This window comes from Grampus griseus, assembly GCF_964374135.1.
Source record: "Grampus griseus genome assembly, chromosome: 15".
Classification (NCBI taxonomy): domain Eukaryota; kingdom Metazoa; phylum Chordata; class Mammalia; order Artiodactyla; family Delphinidae; genus Grampus; species Grampus griseus.
In genome coordinates, this window is record NC_139009.1 from 62,589,560 (window position 1) to 62,608,768 (window position 19,209).

The window sequence follows — 19,209 nt, forward strand, 5'->3', positions numbered from 1 at the left end:
AAAACTTCCAGGGTTTTTTGTTGGTTTGTTTTTTGCATTTCAAGTTACCTTTGTGTCCTTTTGTTATTCAGAGAGTACTTAGTCTTTGAAGATAGATTTGAATAAATTGTTTTCTAGGTCTAAATTCCTTGCCCTGAAATGGTGAATGATGTTGTAGGTTGACTGGAATAGTGGTTTCATGAGCAGAGTTGGGATAATGAACATTCATTCCCACACCATGTCCTCTAACTAACCGTGTGCTCAAGTCAGTTACCCTCAGGTTAAATGATCAGCTTGAAGTCAGTTATCATCATGAAAGTTCATTGAGTATACTCTGCCAGGTACTGGGGTGGATGGAAGTGGGTAGCTGGGAGGAGAGATAATGGAAAAAATATAAGATACTGGCCCTCTTTTTGTGATGCCAAGGGCAGGGCTACCTAATGACATGGAATGATTAGCATTAAGAGAGAATTGAAACGCTAGTGGCTCATTATAGTTATACTCTTTGTACCACCTAATTACGGTGCAGGGATTATGGGTTTTTGAATCTGCCAGTCCTTTCGTCCTTGTGATATGGGCTTCCTTGAGGGTCTCAGGCTTCTTGTGGGAAAGAGACCTTATTTGATATGAGCTACAGCATGTGTATGTTTCTTTTAATTTCTTTGTAAGGTAGAGGTTTGTGGGAAAAACACGGTGTACTAGGCTGTGCTCGGCTAATGGGGGCCTTGGTGTTGATGCCATCTTTTTTTTTTTTTTTTTTATGTTTCAGAACTTCTTGGTCCTGATGTCTGACCGTGGAGATGTGAGCCTCCCACCCGAAGACCGGGTGAGGGCTCTCTCCCAAATGGGTAGCGCAGTGGAGATAAACGAAGACATTCCACCCCGTCGGTACTTCCGCTCTGGAATGGAGATTATCCGAATGGCATCTATTTACTCTGAGGAAGGCAACATTGAACATGCATTCATCCTCTATAACAAGTATATCACGTAAGACGCCTCCAGTTTCCTTTTTCTTTTCCGGTGACTGATGCCTCACTCATTCTGTCCTTGTGCTCGTTTATTTCAGCTCAGAATTGCTAAAACTAGAGAACTTTACAGCATCATTATCATTAATCATTTTTGCTAGCAGCTCCTACATATTGGCTGTCCTTGACATTCAAAGACATGAGTACTGAAAGTGTTATTTTCATGACTCAGTAATTTCATGAGTAAGAGACCTAGCTCTTTGGCTTGTGCCCACATGGCCCAGCTGTTAGACAAGAGAGTTGGTGTTTAAACTATACATGTTTTGTATTGATGAATGTTTTTCGCTGTCCTCTCTCTATTAAGACAGCCAATCAGAGAATTATTGTTGAAGTTTAACAGAGCCCAAATTCCTCACCTCTGCTTATTTTGTAGCAAATTGAATGACTCAGGAAAAAGTTTTTTTCTTACCCTTTATCATAAGCATAAAAATCATCAAATAAATAGTGATCACCTACAGTTTGTATAGCTCGTCATAAGACCTTTCCCTTGAGTTGCTTAGCCTCTTGCAGCAGAAATTAAAGATTTCAGTTCAGTTAACAGGAACAATTGCTAAAGCCCCAGTGATATTGGAAAAGATGTCTAATTTAGGAAGGGAATAATGTTAAAGGGTCTCATTTATAATTTCTAGTTTTGTTCTTTCATGATACCAGGATCTTAAAATAATAATAATTACAGTGTATTTGTATGGCTCTTAAATAGTTTGTAAAGTATTTCACCTGCATTATTTCACTTGATCTTCACAGTTCTGCGTACATTGAGTAAGGCACATCATCCTCCCATTCTGCATAGGAGGAAACACCCTCCGGATTTAGTGGTAGGCTTTGTTCCACAGTTTGGAGTGACAAAACCTGGATTTTCTTAACTCTTAATTCAGGATTCATTCTACAACATAGGTCCTGTTCTTTTTGTTTTCTTTTTGGTAATGTTTAATAAATTGAAGGTAGTCTTTTGAGATCATAGTCTTGAGCCACACTAATTTTTGGTTATTTTTTATTGTTTTTGAATAGGTAACATGTGTGTGTAGTACAGAATTCAGAAGGCACAAAAGGGTGTATATTTAAAAACTAAATCTCCCTACCACTCCTCTTTTCCCCCAAACCTTTAGCTCCCCTCCCCAGAGACAATCACTCTTATTAGTTTCTTTTTTTTTTTTCTTTTGCGGTACGCGGGCCTCTCACTGTTTTGGCCTCTCCAGTTGCGGAGCACAGGCTCCGGACGCGCAGGCTCAGCGGCCATGGCTCACAGGCCCAGCTGCTCAGCGGCATGTGGGATCTTCCTGGACGGGGGCACGAACCCTTGTCCCCTGCATTGGCAGACGGACTCTCAACCACTGCGCCACCAGGGAAGCCCCTTATTAGTTTCTTATATGTTCTTCCAGAGATGATGTATGCCTATCAATTATATGATATTAAGTTTTTGATCACATGCTACTCTAAAGCAGAGTGTGTCACCTTTGGTGTTAATGACATTTGGGGTTGAATAATTCTTTGTTGTGGGGAGTGTTCTGTGCATTGTAGTGTGTTTAGCAGCATCTTTGGTCTCTCTGCTCGCTAGATGCCAGTAGAACCCTTTACCCCCTAGTTGTGACAACCCAAAATGTCTCCAGATATAAACTAATGCTTTTTAAGAGGCAAAACTGACCCAGTTGAGAACCAGTACTCTAAAGAAGAGTAGGTGTGAGAGTGGATTGCCTAGAATTCATATTGTAAATTTAGAATGGAGAAAAGGGACTGCTATTGTTTTCTTGTTAAGTTTAGAGATAGTGTCTGTTTCCTCAGAGATCTTGCATCCATCCATACCATAATGTCCTGTTATGTGGCCTCAATGTTGATAAAGTTTCGTAGAAGTATAATAATATTTCTGCCTCTCTTTGCTTTCATGGTTTTTCACTCCTAGGCGCAATGGGCACAAAATTTATTTTCCTGAGAAGTTTCTTGCTATTGTCCCACTCTTCATATACTCTGCTGCTGGTAGAATTAGTATTCTTGTATATTTCCAGTATTCTTGTAGGTAGTTCTCTCAGAATGAGGGGCACAATTCTTTTGGGAAATCGTAGTTGAGAAAGTTCAGTAGAATCATGGAATCACTCTAACAGGTATTTTCTGAAGGGCCCTCTGGGTCTTGTTGTCCCACATAGAAAGTGCTTTGAGGGTGAGGACCGTATTCATTCAAGAAATATATATTACATATACCTACTATCTACTTGACACTGCAGTAGGTCCTGAATACGTAGTAAGTAAACTGGCCCCTGCCCTTATTCTTCTTATGGGAGAAGACAGTATACAGGTAAGCAAATAAATATACAGTTCACAAAATGCGGAAAATGCTGTGGAAGCAACAGAGAGTGCTGGGACAGGGAATAACCAAGGTTATCTAATTAAATAGAGTAACATCTGTCTGAGAAGGTAAGATTTAAACTGAGACTTGAAGGATGCCATAGAGTTGGTCATTCCAAAAGCATAAAGCAGAGCATTTAAAACAGATACAGCTGTGTATTCAGAAGCTCTCAGGTAGGAAAGACCTTAGTGTGTTCTGAGGATTGAAAGATCATTGTGTTTGGAGTGTAGCAAGTGAAGAGGGAGAATGACTGCAGATGAAGTTGGAGAGGCAGGTGGGGCCAAATCACGCAGAATCTTATAGGCCAGTGAGGAGTTTACATTTTATCTTGAGAGCAATAGAAAGCCATTGAAAAGTTTTAAGTGAGGTTGTGACCTAATCTTACTTATATTTTAAAAATTAAATTTTGGCTGCTATGTGGTAACTGGTGGAGGGAGTGTCAAGAGAGAGGCTGGTAGGTTGAAGGAACATGGTGGACTGGAAAGGAGCAGACGGATTTGGTATTCTGGAGATAGAGTCCATGGAACTTACTGATAATTTGGGAAAGAAGATGGCATCAAGATTGACCTCAGTTTCTGCCTTGAGTAACTTAGGATTTGCTGGTCCATTTATTGAGATGGGGAGAGTGGTGTTGAAAAGGGGTTGGGTAATGGGAAGATTCAAGAGTTCAGGCCTGATTTTTTGACCTGTTAAGGTGTAAAGTTTAAGTTACCTGTGAGATATCCAAGTAGAGATGTCCAGTAGGAGGTTGGATGTAGCAGTCTGAACTCAGAGGAGAGTTCTGGGTTGGAGATACAAGCCCAGGAGTACTCAACATATAGTTGGTTCTGAAGCCATGAAAACTGCTGAGAGCTTGTAGTGCAGTGGTTCTTAATCTGGGGTCCAGGAACCCACAGGGATTCATTGATAAAATTCAGGGTCCATGAACTTGGTCGGGAGAAACTTTTCTTGTTTTTACTAACCTCTAACTGAAATTTAGCACTTCCTTTAATTTTGAATATAGGCGTCAAACCACAGTATTATTAATATTTGTAGTTTTGTCACCAGTAGAAATCAAGATATTTTTATATTAAATTATGATTGTTGCTGGTATCTCAAAATAACATTTATACTTATCACTACTTCAGAATTACAGTACAGAGTTATTAAACCCACAACTACATCCTGTTTTTTAATGTATTAACAATGCATTAATAAGTAAGCACATATCACAATTTTTTAATATTTTGAAAACTGCATTACAGTAGAATTGGGCTTTTTGTAATGTTTCATAATTTATATTATATCTTTAAAAAATTATTCTGAGAAGGGTCCATAGGCTTCATTAGATGCCAGAAGGATCCATGGAGTATTAAAGTATCAAGAAACCTTTCCTCGAAGGAAGGTTTGAGAGGTAGGAGGAAATCTAGGAAATCCATCACTTTGTCATGGGAGCCAAAAGAGGTCAGTATTTGCAGGACAGTGGCCAGCTGTGTCAGATGGGCAAGATTTGGGTTTGATGTCATGACGTGGTCAGTAATCTTGGTAAGCAATTTCACTGGAAGGATTAAAGATTGGAGTGGGTTGAAAGGTGAATGGACAGTAAGAGAGTAGAGACTGTGAGTATAGTCCAGAGATCAGAGAACTTTTCCTGTAAAAGGGCCAGATAGTAATTTTTTTTATCATCTTTATTGGAGTATAATCGCTTTACAATGTTTTGTTAGTTTCTGCTGTATAACAAGGTGAATCAGCTATTCATATATTCCCATATCCCCTCCCTCTTGCATCTCCCTCCCATTCTCCTTATCCCACCCCTCTACACCTAGAGAAAACACCGAGCTGATCTCCAACTGCTTCCCACTAGCTATCTGTTTTACGTTTGGTAGTGTATATATGTCCATGCCACTCTCTCACTTTGTCCCAGCTTACCCTTCCGCCTCCCCGTGTCCTCAAGTCCATTCTTTACGTCTACATAGAGACTAACCCTTGGGACCAGAAAGTAGTGGTCTATTTAGTGGACACATCACTGCCAGACACAGATGTCTGGATTCCTGATTTTATGTCAGAGTATCTGGTAGAGCTTTCAAAAGTCAATTAATCACTGCTTCTGAGACCTTGACAACTGATTCAGATTTTTTAAGCAATAACAAAATGTAGTAGGCTTTAAAAAAAAAAAATCTTACCTCTGCTACATAGGTCTGACTGCTGTGAGGGATTGAAAAGAATATGCCTATGTTTGATGAAAGATATTTAACAAGTATTGTTTTAACAGAGTTGACTTTTCAAAGAGAACTGCACTTGAATTATTACTATAATATTAGAATAAAAATGTTTATCAATTAAAAAATACTTCAAGCTTTTTTATTTGTGTCCTGCCCCTATTTCTTCAGAAACTTTTTTTTTTTTTAGATTCCATATATATGTGTTAGCATACGGTATTTGTTTTTCTCTTTCTGACTTACCTCACTCTGTATGACAGACTCTCAGTCCATCCACCTCACTACAAATAACTCAATTTCTTTTCTTTTTATGGCGAGTAATATTCCATTGTATATATGTGCCACATCTTCTTTATCCATTCATCTGTCGATGTACACTTAGGTTGCTTCCACGTCCTGGCTATTGTAAATAGAGCTGCAGTGAACATTGTGGTACATGACTCTTTTTGAATTATGGTTTTCTCAGGGTATATGCCCAGTGGTGGGATTGCTGGGTCATGTGGTAATTCTATCTGTAGTTTTTAAGGAACCTCCATACTGTTCTCCATAGTGGCTGTATCAATTTACATTCCCACCAACAGTGCAAAAGGGTTCCCTTTTCTCCACACCCTCTCCGGCATTTATTGTTTGTAGGTTTTTTGATGATGGCCATTCTGCCTGGTGTGAGGTGATACCTCACTGTAGTTTTGATTTGCAGTTCTCTAATTATTAGTGATGTTGAGCATCCTTTCATGTGTTTGCTGGCAATCTGTATATCTTCTTTGGAGAAATGTCTATTTAGGTCTTCAGCCCATTTTTGGATTGGGTTGTTTGTTTTTTTGATATTGAGCTGCATGAGCTGCTTGTATATGTTTGAGATTAATCCTTTGTCAGTTGTTTTGTTTGCAAATATTTTCTCCCATTCTGAGGGTTGTCTTTTGGTCTTGTTTATGGTTTCCTTTGCTGTGCAAAAGCTTTTAAGCTTCATTAGGTCCCATTTGTTTATTTTTGTTTCTATTTCCATTTCTCTAGGAGGTGGGTCATAAAGGATCTTGCTGTGATTTATGTCATAGCGTGTTCTGCATGTGTTTTCCTCTAAGAGTTTGATAGTGTCTGGCCTTACATTTAGGTCTTTAATCCATTTTGAGTTTATTTTTGTGTATGGTGTTAGGGAGTGTTCTAATTTCATTCTTTTACATGTAGCTGTCCAGTTTTCCCAGCACCACTTATTGAAGAGGCTGTCTTTTCTCCATTGTATATTCTTGCCTCCTTTATCAAAAATAAGGTGACCATATGTGCATGGGTTTATCTCTGGGCTTTCTATCCTGTTCCATTGATCTATATTTCTGTTTTTGTGCCGGTACCATACTGTCTTGATTAGTGTAGCTTTGGAGTATAGTCTGAAGTCAGGGAGCCTGATTCCTCCAGCTCCGTTTTTCTTTCTCAAGATTGCTTTGGCTATTTGGGGTCTTTTGTGTTTCCATACAAATTGTGAAATTCTTTGTTCTAGTTCTGTGAAAAATGCCAGTGGTAGTTTGATAGGGATTGTACTGAATCTGTAGATTGCTTTGGGTAGTATAGTCATTTTCACAAGGTTGATTCTTCCGATCCTAGAACATGGTATATCTCTCTATCTCTTTGTATCATCTTTAATTTCCTTCATCAGTGTCTTATAGTTTTCTGCATACATGTCTTTTGTCTCCTTCGTAGGTTTATTCCTAGGTATTTTATTCTTTTTGTTGCAATGGTAAATGGGAGTGTTTCCTTAATCTCTCCTTCAGATGTTTCATCACTAGTGTATAGGAATGCCAGAGATTTCTGTTCATTAATTTTCTATCCTGCTACTTTACCAAATTCATTGATTAGCTCTAGTAGTTTTCTGGTAGCGTCTTTAGGATTGTCTATGTATAGTATCCTGTCATCTGCCAACAGTGACAGTTTTACTTCTTCTTTTCCTATTTGGATTCCTTTTATTTCTTTTTCTTCTCTGATTGCTGTTGCTAAAACTTCCAAAAGTATGTTGAATAATAGTGGTGAGAGTGGGCAACCTTGTCTTGTTCCTGATCTTAGTGGAAATGGTTTCAGTTTTTTCACAATTGAGAATGATGTTGGCTGTGGGTTTGTCACATATGGCCTTTATTATGTTGAGGTACGTTCCCTCTATGCCTACTTTCTGGAGAGTTTTTATCATGAATGGGTGTTGAATTTTGTCAGAAGTTTTTTCTGCATCTATTGAGATGATCATATGGTTTTTCTCCTTCAGTTTGTTAATATGGTGTATCACATTGATTGATTCGCATATATTGAAGAATCCTTGCATCCTGGGATAAACCCCACTTGATCGTGGTGTATGATCCTTTTACTGTGCTGTTGGATTCTGTTTGCTAGTATCCTGTTGAGGATTTTTGCATTTATGTTCATCAGTGATATTGGCCTGTAGTTTTCTTTTTTTGTGACGTCTTTGTCTGGTTTTGGTATCTTGGTAATGGTGGCCTCGTAGAATGAATTTGGGAGTGTTCCTCCCTGTTTTATATTTTGGAAGAGTTTGGGAAGGATAGGTGTTAGCTCTTCTCTAAATGTTTGATAGAATTCGCCTGTGAAACCATCTGGTCCTGGGCTTTTGTTTGTTGGAAGATTTTTAATCACAGTTTCAATTTCAGTGTGTGATTGGTCTGTTTATATTTTCTATTTGTTCCTGGTTCAGTCTCAGAAGGTTGTGCATTTCTTAGAATTTGTCCATTTCTTCCAGGTTGTCCATTTTATTGGCATATAGTTGCTTCTGGTAATCTCTCATGATCCTTTGTATTTCTGCAGTGTCAGTTGTTACTTCTCCTTTTTCATTTCTAATTCTATTGATTTGAGTCTTTTTCCCTTTTTTTCTTGATGAGTCTGGCTAATGGTTTATCAATTTTGTTTATCTTCTCAAAGAACCAGCTTTTAGTTTTATTGATCTTTGCTATTGTTTCCTTCATTTCTTTTTTATTTATTTCTGATCTGATCTTTATGATTTCTTTCCTTCTGCTAACTTTGGGTTTTTTTTGTTCTTCTTTCTTTAATTGCTTTAGGTGTAAGGTTAGGTTGTTTATTTGAGGTTTTTCTTGTTTCTTGAGGTAGGATTGTATTGCTATAAACTTCCCTCTTAGAACTGCTTTTGCTGCATACCACTGGTTTTGGGTCATCGTGTTTTCATTGTCATTTGTTTCTAGGTATTTTTTGATTTCCTCTTTGATTTCTTCAGTGATCTCTTGGTTTTTAGTAGTGTATTGTTTACCCTCCATATGTTTGTATTTTTTATAGTTTTTTCCTGTAATTAATATCTAGTCTCACAGCATTGTGGTCAGAAGAGATACCTGATATGGTTTCGATTTTCTTCAATTTACCAAGGCTTGATTTGTAACCCAATATATGATGTATCCTGGAGAATGTTCCATTAGCACTTGAGAAGAAAGTGTATTCTACTGTTTTTGGATGGAATGTCCTATAAATATCAGTTAAGTCCATCTTGTTTGATATATCGTTTAAAGCTTGTGTTTCCTTATTTATTTACATTTTGGATGATCTGTCCATTGGTAAAAGTGAGGTGTTAAAGTCCCCTACTGTTATTGTGTTACTGTCGATTTTCCCCTTTTATGGCTGTTAGCCTTTGCCTTACGTTCTGAGGTGCTCCCATGTTGGGTTCATAAATACTTACAATTGTTATATCTTCTCTTTGGATTGATCCCTTGATCATTATGTAGCGTTCTTCTTTGTCTCTTGTAATAGTCTTTATTTTAAAGTCTATTTTGTCTGATATGAGAATTGCTACTCCAGCTTTCTTTTGATTGCCATTTGCATGGAATATCTTTTTCCTCACTTTCAGTCTGTATGTGTCCCTAGGTCTGAAGTGGGTCTCTTGTAGACAGTATATATACGGGTCTTGTTTTTGTGTCCATTTAGCCAGTCTATGTCTTTTGGTTGGAGATTTTTTTTTTTCTCCTTCAACAAATATTTATTGACCATATATGTGACAGGTCACTTGGGATATTACAATGAACGAAATGAAGTCTTAACTCTCATGGAGCTTTTATTCTAGTGTTGAAGACAGATAATAAAAATATATTTTTCAAGTGTTATTAAGTGCTATGAAGCAAAGAAGGGAGCAGAGTGACTGAGAGGTTCTGTTCAATATAGGGCAGCCAGAGAAGGTGACAATTGCTCTGTTAATATTAACAGTATTAATCAATATTGTGCAATAAAATTATCAACTATTAAGCACTTTTTTTGGTGCCTTCAAGAATAAAGATAACAATATTTGAGTACTTCTAGTTCAAGGCATTATTTAACTTACCCTTACAATAAATCTGAGGTCGGTATTATTATTATTTCTAATTTACAGTAGGCAAAAGTGAGCCTTAGAGAGGCTCTTTCAGTTATCTGTTGCTGTGTAACAAAGCATCTCAAAATTACCGACCTAAAACAACAACTTATTTGCTCATAATTCTGAAATTTGGTCAGGGCTTGATGGGGCCAGCACATCGGCTCACATAGATGGCTTGACTGGAGCTGAAGGATGCACTTCCAAGGTGGCCTCATAAATATGGTTGGCAAATTGGTGCTGTAAACTGGAAGCTTAGCTGGGACCACTGGCAAGGGGCTTCACTTATCTTCCACATGGCCTCTCCAAATAGCAAGGTTGGGCCTCTCACAGCATGGTGGTCTCGGTGTACTTAGACTTCTTAAATGGCCACTAACTTCTTAAATGGGCACCCTAGGGCACAAATGTGGGAGCTACCAGGCCTTCTTAATACCTGGGCTCAGAAGTCTCAGAATGTTTTTCTTGCCATATTCCATTAGTTAAAGGTCACAGAGCCAGCCTAGATTAAAGAGGAGGGACTACTCAGGGTCATGAATGCCAGGAGGCTTGGTTCACTGGGGGCTACCAATGTAATTGAATACTACAGTTTGCCCTTTGGTCTCTAATGATTTATGTTCCTCCTACACGTACAATTATACTCACATATCCCACTACTTCCAAAAGTCTTGTTCCACTTTTACATTGGCTCAAAATCTAGGATCTACCTGTAATCTTAGCTCATGGTACTAAGCACCTCCCTGTATGTTTAGGCCAGAATCACTCATTCTCCTTAATTCCTCTCACTTTCTCCTTCCACTTCAACCAAGCAACCTATATCATTGACTTTACTTCCTAAATATCTCCCTAATCCCTAATCCTAACCCTAATCAGTTCACTTCCTTCCTTTTCCACCTCCTCAATTCTAAGCTACCATAATTGCTACCTGGGCTACGGTGAAACCGGCAGTTGTCTCCATCATTCTCTCTTGCTCTTCCTTAATTCAGTGATTCTCAATGAGGGTTGATTTTGCCCCTTGGGGACATTTGGCAATGTCTGGAGACTTTGGTTGTCTGAACTCCATGTGTGGATACGTCTAGCGTGGAGATGCCAAGGATGCTGCTAAACATCCTATAATGTATAGGACAGCCCCCCACACAAAGAATTACCCATCGCAAAGTGTCAATAGTGCTGAGATTGAAAAACCCTGCAATCTTTTCTTCACCAAGTATCCAAAGGTCTTTTTCAAATGTAATCATGTCAACACTCAGCTGAAAAATCTTTGCAAGTCTTCCTACTGATTTTAGGTTAAGAATGTGAACCCCTTTTTTTCTGGTGCATAGGGTCCTCTATAGGGTAGCTCCTACCAGGCTCTTTAGCCTCAGCTTGTGCACTCATCTCTTTGCTTTCTGTGCTCTAGCCACTTGGGCCTTCCTTCAGTCCTATACATATTGCATCTCACTATGGGACCTTACTCACGCTCTGTCAGAATGCTCTCCCTCCTAACACCCCCCATCCTGACCCTAATTCTAACTGTAACAGAAGAACGAGTGCAGGTGTTTGGGGGAGCTGGCATCTGGGAGAGATTCAGAGGCTCCATATTGATGATTCTGGAGTGCTGAGTGAGGCCACTAAATATACCTCTCTGCTCTCCACTCATTATACAGAATCTTTTTAAAAAGGCATGATGGGACCCAGTGGGGAGGCTTGCAGCTGAATGGAGCAGTGAGGTGGGAGCCTGGCATTGCTGCCCTGAGAGGTGCACTGAGCAGTGCAGGCCCTGGTGGCTCCCAGGCTTCTGGTGCTCCCTACATGGGAATACAGTGATCCTGTCAGAAGCAGAGACTCCCAGGATCTTTGTTAACATTACCTGGCCTTTGGTTGGAGAATTTAGTCCACTTACATTTAAGGTAGTTATTGATATGTATGTTCCTGTTACCATTTTATTAATTGTTTTGAGTTTGTTATTGTAGGTCTTTTCCTTCTTTTGTGTTTCCTGCCTAGAGAAGTTCCTTTAGCATTTGTTGTAAAGCTGGTTTGGTAGTGCTGAATTCTCTTAACTTTTGCTTGTCTGTAAAGGTTTTAATTTGTCCTTCGAATCTGAATGAGATCCTTGCTGGGTACAGTAATCTTGGTTGTAAGTTTTTCCCTTTCATCACTTTAAATATGTCCTGCCACTCCCTTCTGGCTTGCAGAGATTCTGCTGAAAGATCAGCTGTTAACCTTATAGGGATTTCCTTGTATGTTATTTGTAGCTTTTCCCTTGCTGCTTTTAATATTTTTTCTTGTTATTTAATTTTTGATAGTTTGATTAATATGTGTCTTGGCATGTTTCTCCTTGGATTTATCCTGAATGGGACTCTCTGTGCTTCCTGGACTTGATTGCCTATTTCCTTTCCCATATTAGGGAAGTTTTCAATATAATATATATATATATGTATAATCTGTATAATCTGTATATATATATATATGTATAATCTGTATATATATGTATAATCTGTATAATATGTGTATATATATATATGTATAATCTCTTCAAATATTTTCTCAGTTCCCTTCTTTTTCTCTTCTTCTTCTGGGACCCCTATAATTCGAACGTTGGTGTGTTTAACGTTGTCCCAGGTGTCTCTGAGACTGTCCTCAATTCTTTTCATTCTTTTTTCTCTATTCTGCTCTGTGGTAGTTATTTCCACTATTTTATCTTCCAGGTCACTTATCCGTTCTTCTGTCTCAGTTATTCTGCTATTGATTCCTTCTAGAGAATTTTAAATTTCATTTATTGTGTTGTTCATCATTGTTTGTTTGCTCTTTAGTTCTTCTAGGTCCTTGTTAAACATTTCTTGTATTTTCTCCATTCTATTTCCAAGATTTTGGATCATCTTTACTATCATTACTTTGAATTCTTTTTCAGGTAGACTGCTTATTTCCTCTTCATTTGTTTGGTCTGGTGGGTTTTTGCCTTGCTTCTTCAGCTGTGTGTTTCTCTGTCTTTTCATTTTGCCTAACTTACTGTGTTTGGGGTCTCCTTTTTGCAGGCTGCAGGTTTGTAGTTCCCACTGTTTTTGGTGTCTGCCCCCAGTGGGTAATGTTGGTTCAGTGGGTTGTGTAGGCTTCCTGGTGAAGGGGACTGGTGCCTGTGTTCTGGTGGATAGGGCTGGATCTTGTCTTTCTGGTGGGCAGGACTGTGTCCGGTGGTGTGTTTTGGGGTGTCTGTGGCCTTATTATGATTTTAGGCAGCCTCTCTGCTAATGGGTGGGGTTGTGTTCCTGTCTTGCTAGTTGTTTGGCATGGGGTGTCCAGAACTGGAGCTTGCTGGTCATTGAGTGGAGCTGGGTCTTAGCGTTGAGATGGAGATCTCTGGGAGAGCTCTCGCTGATTGATATTACATGGGGCAGGGAGGTCTCTGGTAGTCCAATGTCCTGAACTCAGCCCTCCCACTTAAGAGGCTCAGGTCTGACACCCGGCTGGAGCACCAAGACCCTGTCAGCCACACGGCTCAGAAGAAAAGGGAGAAAAATTAAATTAAATTAAATTTAAAAAAGTTATTAAAATAAAAAATAATTTTAAAAATATTATTAAAGTAAAAAATTATAATAAGTAATAAAAAAAGAGAGCAACCAAACCAATAAACAAATCCACCAATGATAACAAGCATTAAAAACTGTACTAAGATAAACATAAAAATCAGAAACTAGTCTGTTCCATGCAGCAAACCCCAAAGTCTACAGTTGCTCCCAAAGTCCACGACCTCAGTTTTAGGATGATTTGTTGTCTATTCAGGTATTCCACAGATGCAGGGTACATCAAGTTGATTGTGGAGATTTAATCTGCTGCTCCTGAGGCTACATGGAGAAATTTCCCTTTCCCTTTGTTCACACAGCTCCCGGGGTTCAGCTTTGGATTTGGCCCCGCCTGTGCGTGTAGGTTGCCAGAGCGTGTCTGTTCTTCACCCAGACAGGAGGGGGTTAAAGGAGCGGCTGATTAGGGGGCTCTGGCTCACTCAGGCTAGGGGGATGGAGGGGTACGGAATGCAGGGCGAGCCTATGGTGGCAGAGGCTGGCGTGTGTTCTCCTGGGGAAGTTGTCACTGGATCACGGGACCCCGGCTGATTAGGGGGCTCTGGCTCACTCAGGCTAGGGGGATGGAGGGGTACGGAATGCAGGGCGAGCCTATGGTGGCAGAGGCTGGCGTGTGTTCTCCTGGGGAAGTTGTCACTGGATCACGGGACCCTGGCAGTGGCGGGCTGCAGAAGCTCCAGGGAGGGGAGGTGTGGATAGTGACCTGTGCTTGCACACAGGCTTCTTGGTGGCTGCAGCAGCAGCCTTAGCGTCTCATGCCCGTCTCTGGGGTCCGCGCTGATAGCGGCGGCTCGCGCCCATCTCTGGAGCTCGTTTAGGCGGTGCTCTGAATCCCCTCTCCTCGCACACCCCGAAACAATGGTCTCTTGCCTCTTAGTTCCAGACTCTTTCCCAGACCCCCTCCCAGCTAGCTGTGGCGCACTAACCCCTTCAGGCTGTGTTCACGCCGCCAACCCCAGTCCTCTCCCTGGGATCCGACCTCCGAAGCCTGAAGCCTGAAGCCTGAGCCTCAGCTCCCCGCCCCCGCCCGCCCCGGCGGGTGAGCAGACAAGCCTCTCAGGCTGGGGAGTGCTGGTCGGCACCGATCCTCTGTGCGGGAATCTCTCCGCTTTGCCCTCCGCACCCCGGTGGCTGCGCTCTCCTCCGCAGCTCCGAAGCTTCCCTCCTCCGCAGCGCCGAAGCTTCCCCCCCTCCACCACCTGCAGTCTCCGCCCGCAAAGGGGCTTCCTAGTGTGGGGAAACCTTTCCCCCTTCACGGCTCCCTCCCACTGGTGCACCTCCCATCCCTCTTCTTTTGTCTCTGTTTTTTCTTTTTTCTTTTGCCCTACCCAGGTACGTGGGGAGTTTTGCCTTTTGGGAAGTCTGAGGTCTTCTGCCAGCGTTCAGTAGGTGTTCTGTAGGAGTTGTTCCACAGGTAGATGTATTTTTGATGTACTTGTGGGGAGGAAGGTGATCTGCCATCTTGAAGGTCCTCCCTGTCAGTAGCTTTTCAGTCAGCGATACTTCGTTTTCTTTTCCTTCGTGCTTAATCTAGTTTCATTTGCTCACAGGGTGTCCCGTGCAGAGGTCTTGACCCCAGCACTTCAGACCAGAGTTCGTAGGGCAAAGTGGCTGCACCCAACACCAATAAATATTTTTGGCTTTGCAGGCAATTTGATCTCTGTTGCAACTTCTGCTTTGTAGTGTGAAAGCAAGCCATTGATAATACACAAATGAATGGGTGCCGCTGTGTTCCAATGAAACTTTATTTATAAAAACAGATGGCCAGCTAGATTTGACCCGCTAGCCGTAGTTTGCCAAGCCCTGGCATAGACAGCTCTTTGGAGAAGTTGGGCAGGAAGTAAAGTGGAAAACTGAGGAAGTAATTGAAAGGGACAAGGAGTACATGAATGTGCGTGTGTACATGTACGTGTGTGTGTGCGTGCGTGTGTGTGTGTGTGTGTTTTAAGATCGGAGATTCTAGAGCATACTTTTTGCTGATGGAAAGGATACTGTGGAGAAGGAGAGGCTAACGGTACAGAAAAGAGAGTTTCAGTGTAGAAATAAACTCTTATATAGGCAAGAGGGAGTAGGATTAATGGTACACGGATGCTTAAGAAGTTGTTTTTTTTCTGTGATTTGGTGTTACTTTGAGTGATATGAGTATCAGTGTTAACAACAAGACCGATACGGGGAGTCTGTTCCTGTATGTGGTGTTCTGCTTATAGGACCATTTAACATGATGAACTAGGCCTAGAGGAGAGTTGAGTGAGAGGAGGGTAGAATGTATTACTTAACTTGTTAGATTTGGGGTTTAATTTGGGACTTTGTTGGATTGGCTAGACCTGGATCAATAAATGTAGCTACCTTCATTTTTCCTGCAGATATCTTCAAGGCCCTAACTCTGATTCTGTGAACTGACAGGCCCTAGGAGTTGCAAAAAAACTAGCTCAGTATTCTTGGTCAGTTTTTCTACTGCAGTTTACTTGGTATATTCCTGTCAGTTAACAACGGCTCACTTTGGCAGTTATTACACTGAGGAGAGAGGAGGGAAGAGGGTAGGCCTCTACCTCACCACTCTTCTGCCTCCCCCCCACTATTGAGTCATTGTTCTAGACCTTTTGCATACTTTAGCTCAGGATTTTAAAGGCATGTTTGTTCTTTTCCCTTGAGCAGTTCAGGCGTCTTAATTATCTCAAGCACATTTCCCCCCTCAGAGGTTTCCCCTACTGTAGGAATGCTTTGCCTTTTGCAGACCCCAGTATAGAAGAAGGATCTTCAACATATTAAATCAGTGCATATTTTCATGGTGAGCACAGACAGTAATCCAGGCGGTGGATTCTTTCGCAGCTTTTTATGGTCATCGACTAGGCTGCATAGAAGAGAGTTACAGAGGACTTAGGATATTCCTGTCTGCTGTGTGAGCCCCCTACAACACAGACCTGCTTTCTGAAAATGGCCTGTCACCTGTGTTGAAAATGTTTACCACCAGGATTGGGGCTTATGGACTGAAGAGGGTTTTCATTTGTGCTCATGCTCACTTCGCTGACTAACTTTTAAGATTGGAAGAAATTAGAGCCCTTAATACATCCATGTTATAGAATTTCTGCTTGACTTTTTAAATTATTTTTACACAAAAGTAATATTTGTTCCTGATTAAAACAAATTTTTTTCAAACCATACAGCAATGGAAATATTAAAGTGAAAAGAAAATTCCCATCCACCAGAGGTAATCACTGTTATGTTTCTTGTGTGTTTATGTGTTTGTTAAGAAAATATGCCCATGCAAACACATGGGCTCATGTCTTTTTCTTAAAGCCTGAATGAGATCATACAATATACTATTTTCTACAATTTGCTTTCTTAACAGTCATATCTTTCTGCATCAGGACACATTGATCCAGCATCTCATTCTGCCTTAGGGCTGTTTCTTCTGCCTGGAACAGTCTTATCCCAGATATTGTCATGGCTTACTCTTCCAGTCCTTACTTAACTGGTACCTTCTCAGTGATGCCTTCCTTAGCTGCCCTATCTAAAAGCTCAATCCCTTCTCTGTCACTTCTATTCCCCTTCCCTATTAGTGACTTTTTCCTAGCACTGATTATCTATAATACTTTTTATTTTATCTTATTGTCTGTTCCCCCACTGTAATGTACACTCTCTGGTGGGGAGGAATTTGTGACTGTGACATTCACTGCCAAATTGCCAGCCTTTATAATAATTCCTGACCCCACAGTAGATTCTCAGTAAATATTTGTTGAAGGAAAGAGTGAATGGTTATGTTGTTTTTCCACATTTGGGTACACCATAATTTATTAAATAATCCCCTACTGATGGTCATTTAGGTTTTCAGGTTGCCCTACTTTTATGAACAATGCTGTATTGAACAGTTTTATACATATATTTTTGTATTATTATAGGATAAATTCATAGAGGTGGAGTTGTGAGTTTAAAGGATATACATTTTTTTTTTTTTTTTTTTTTTGCGGTACGCGGGCCTCTCACTTGCTGTGGCCCCTCCTGCTGTGGAGCACAGGCCCCAGACGCGCAGGCTCCGCAGTATGTGGGATCCTCCCGGACCGGGGCACGAACCCACGTCCCCCGCATCAGCAGGCGGACTCTCAACCACTGCGCCACCAGGGAAGCCCTAGGATATACACATTTTAAATTTTGAATACTTGGTCTCCCACTCCCCTTCCTCTCCTAAGGAAAAAGGTATTATCAAATTACAGTCCTGCTAAGAGTGTGTAAGGATACCCATTTCTCTATGCCCTTGCCTACACTGACTGTAATCAACTTTTAAGCCTTTGCCAATCTGATAGATGAAAATGATATCTCATCTTAATTTGAATTTCTTTCATATGTAAGTAAAGTTGAGTACCATTTTATATAATTATTTACCTTTTTATTTACTTTTCTGTGTACCTCTTTTTTTCTATTGTTCCATTAGTTTGTTTTGCTTGTGTTTCACCAACGCATCTTTGTTTGCTTTGGTACATTTCCTGTCTGTAGGCTGCAACCAGATATAACCCAGAGAACAGTATACATCTGGGCCACAGCTATTCTCTGCCTAGAAAATTTCTAACCCTGGTGTTAACATCTTCATCTCTTCTTCTTGCTCACGTTTTTATTTATTAGTAAAAGCAATCATATAAACATATAGCAGATGTTGGCTATGTGCTAGGCACTGTGCTCAGCATTTTATTTATTTTTAAAAATCTATTTTAATGTCATAGCAGCCCTATCAGGTAGTACTAGTTTGTCTCTGTATATATAATTTATATAGAGAGAGAAACTGAGGGATGGTGCTGGAGATCACACAGCTAGTAAGTGCTTAAAGCCAGGATTTGAACCTAAGCAGGGTGGCTCCAGAGCCTGCCCTCCTAACCACCAAGCTCTGTTGCGTCCAGTGTGGGCAGTGGGTTATGCTGCCCATTCTGTTTTCAGGAGATGCTTCTGCCCATATGTCCCTATTCAGAAAATTGACTACAGTTACTGAAACAAGAGAAAGGTATTCATGTTCAGGTCTGGGAGTTTTATCTTATAAGTTAGTTTTCATTACATGGTTCAAAACCAAAATAATAAAATGAAAGGTATATAGTGAAAATTTTCACTCCCACTCTTGTCACATCTACTCTATTTCCCCTGTTCTCTATTTTTGCTAGTTTCTGTATATACTTCCTGTGTTACTTTATATACTTATAAACAAAATAAATGAATATATATACATGCACACAGGCATACCTTGTTTTATTGCACTTTACAGATACTGCATTTTTTTACAAATTGAAGGTTTGTGGCAACCCTGCATTGTCAGATGATTCTTAGCATTTTTTAGCAATAAAGTATTTTAAATTAAAGTGTATATGTTTTTAGACCTAATGCTATTGTACACTTAATAGAGTACACTGTAGTGTAAACATAACTTTTTTATGTACTGAGAAATGAGAAAACTTATGTGGTTCATTTTATTGCAACATTTGCTTTATTGCAGTAGTCTGGAACCAAACCCACAATATCTCTGAGGTGTACCTATATATAATTTTCCCCTTTCTTACATATAAGGTAGCATGTTATATATACTTTTTTGCACTTTGTTTTTTCACTCAGCTCATCCAAAGGTTTTAAGACAATTTATTCATCAGATATTTTTTCAGTGCCTCTTTATACAAGGCACTGTGCTGGCTTTAGAGGAATATACAAAGAAGCATGAAACAGAAATCTCTGGCCTCAGGGACTTTACAGTTCTTCAGGCTGAGAGCATAAATAAAAATAAAGTGTGGTGTTTATATGACATGTTACT

General features: G+C 40.2%; 1 protein-coding gene across 2 annotated transcripts in view; it reads left to right on the forward strand.

Moving 5' to 3' along the window:
- Positions 1-19,209, forward strand: part of STAMBP (STAM binding protein) — a 34,385-nt gene that overhangs the window by 1,149 nt on the left and 14,027 nt on the right. For both annotated transcript variants that reach the window (XM_082672507.1, XM_082672506.1), the window contains exon 2: positions 749-966. In XM_082672507.1, coding sequence (XP_082528633.1) covers positions 764-966 — 203 coding nt within the window. In that variant the 5' untranslated portion in view covers positions 749-763. The remainder of the gene's footprint in view (positions 1-748; positions 967-19,209) is intronic.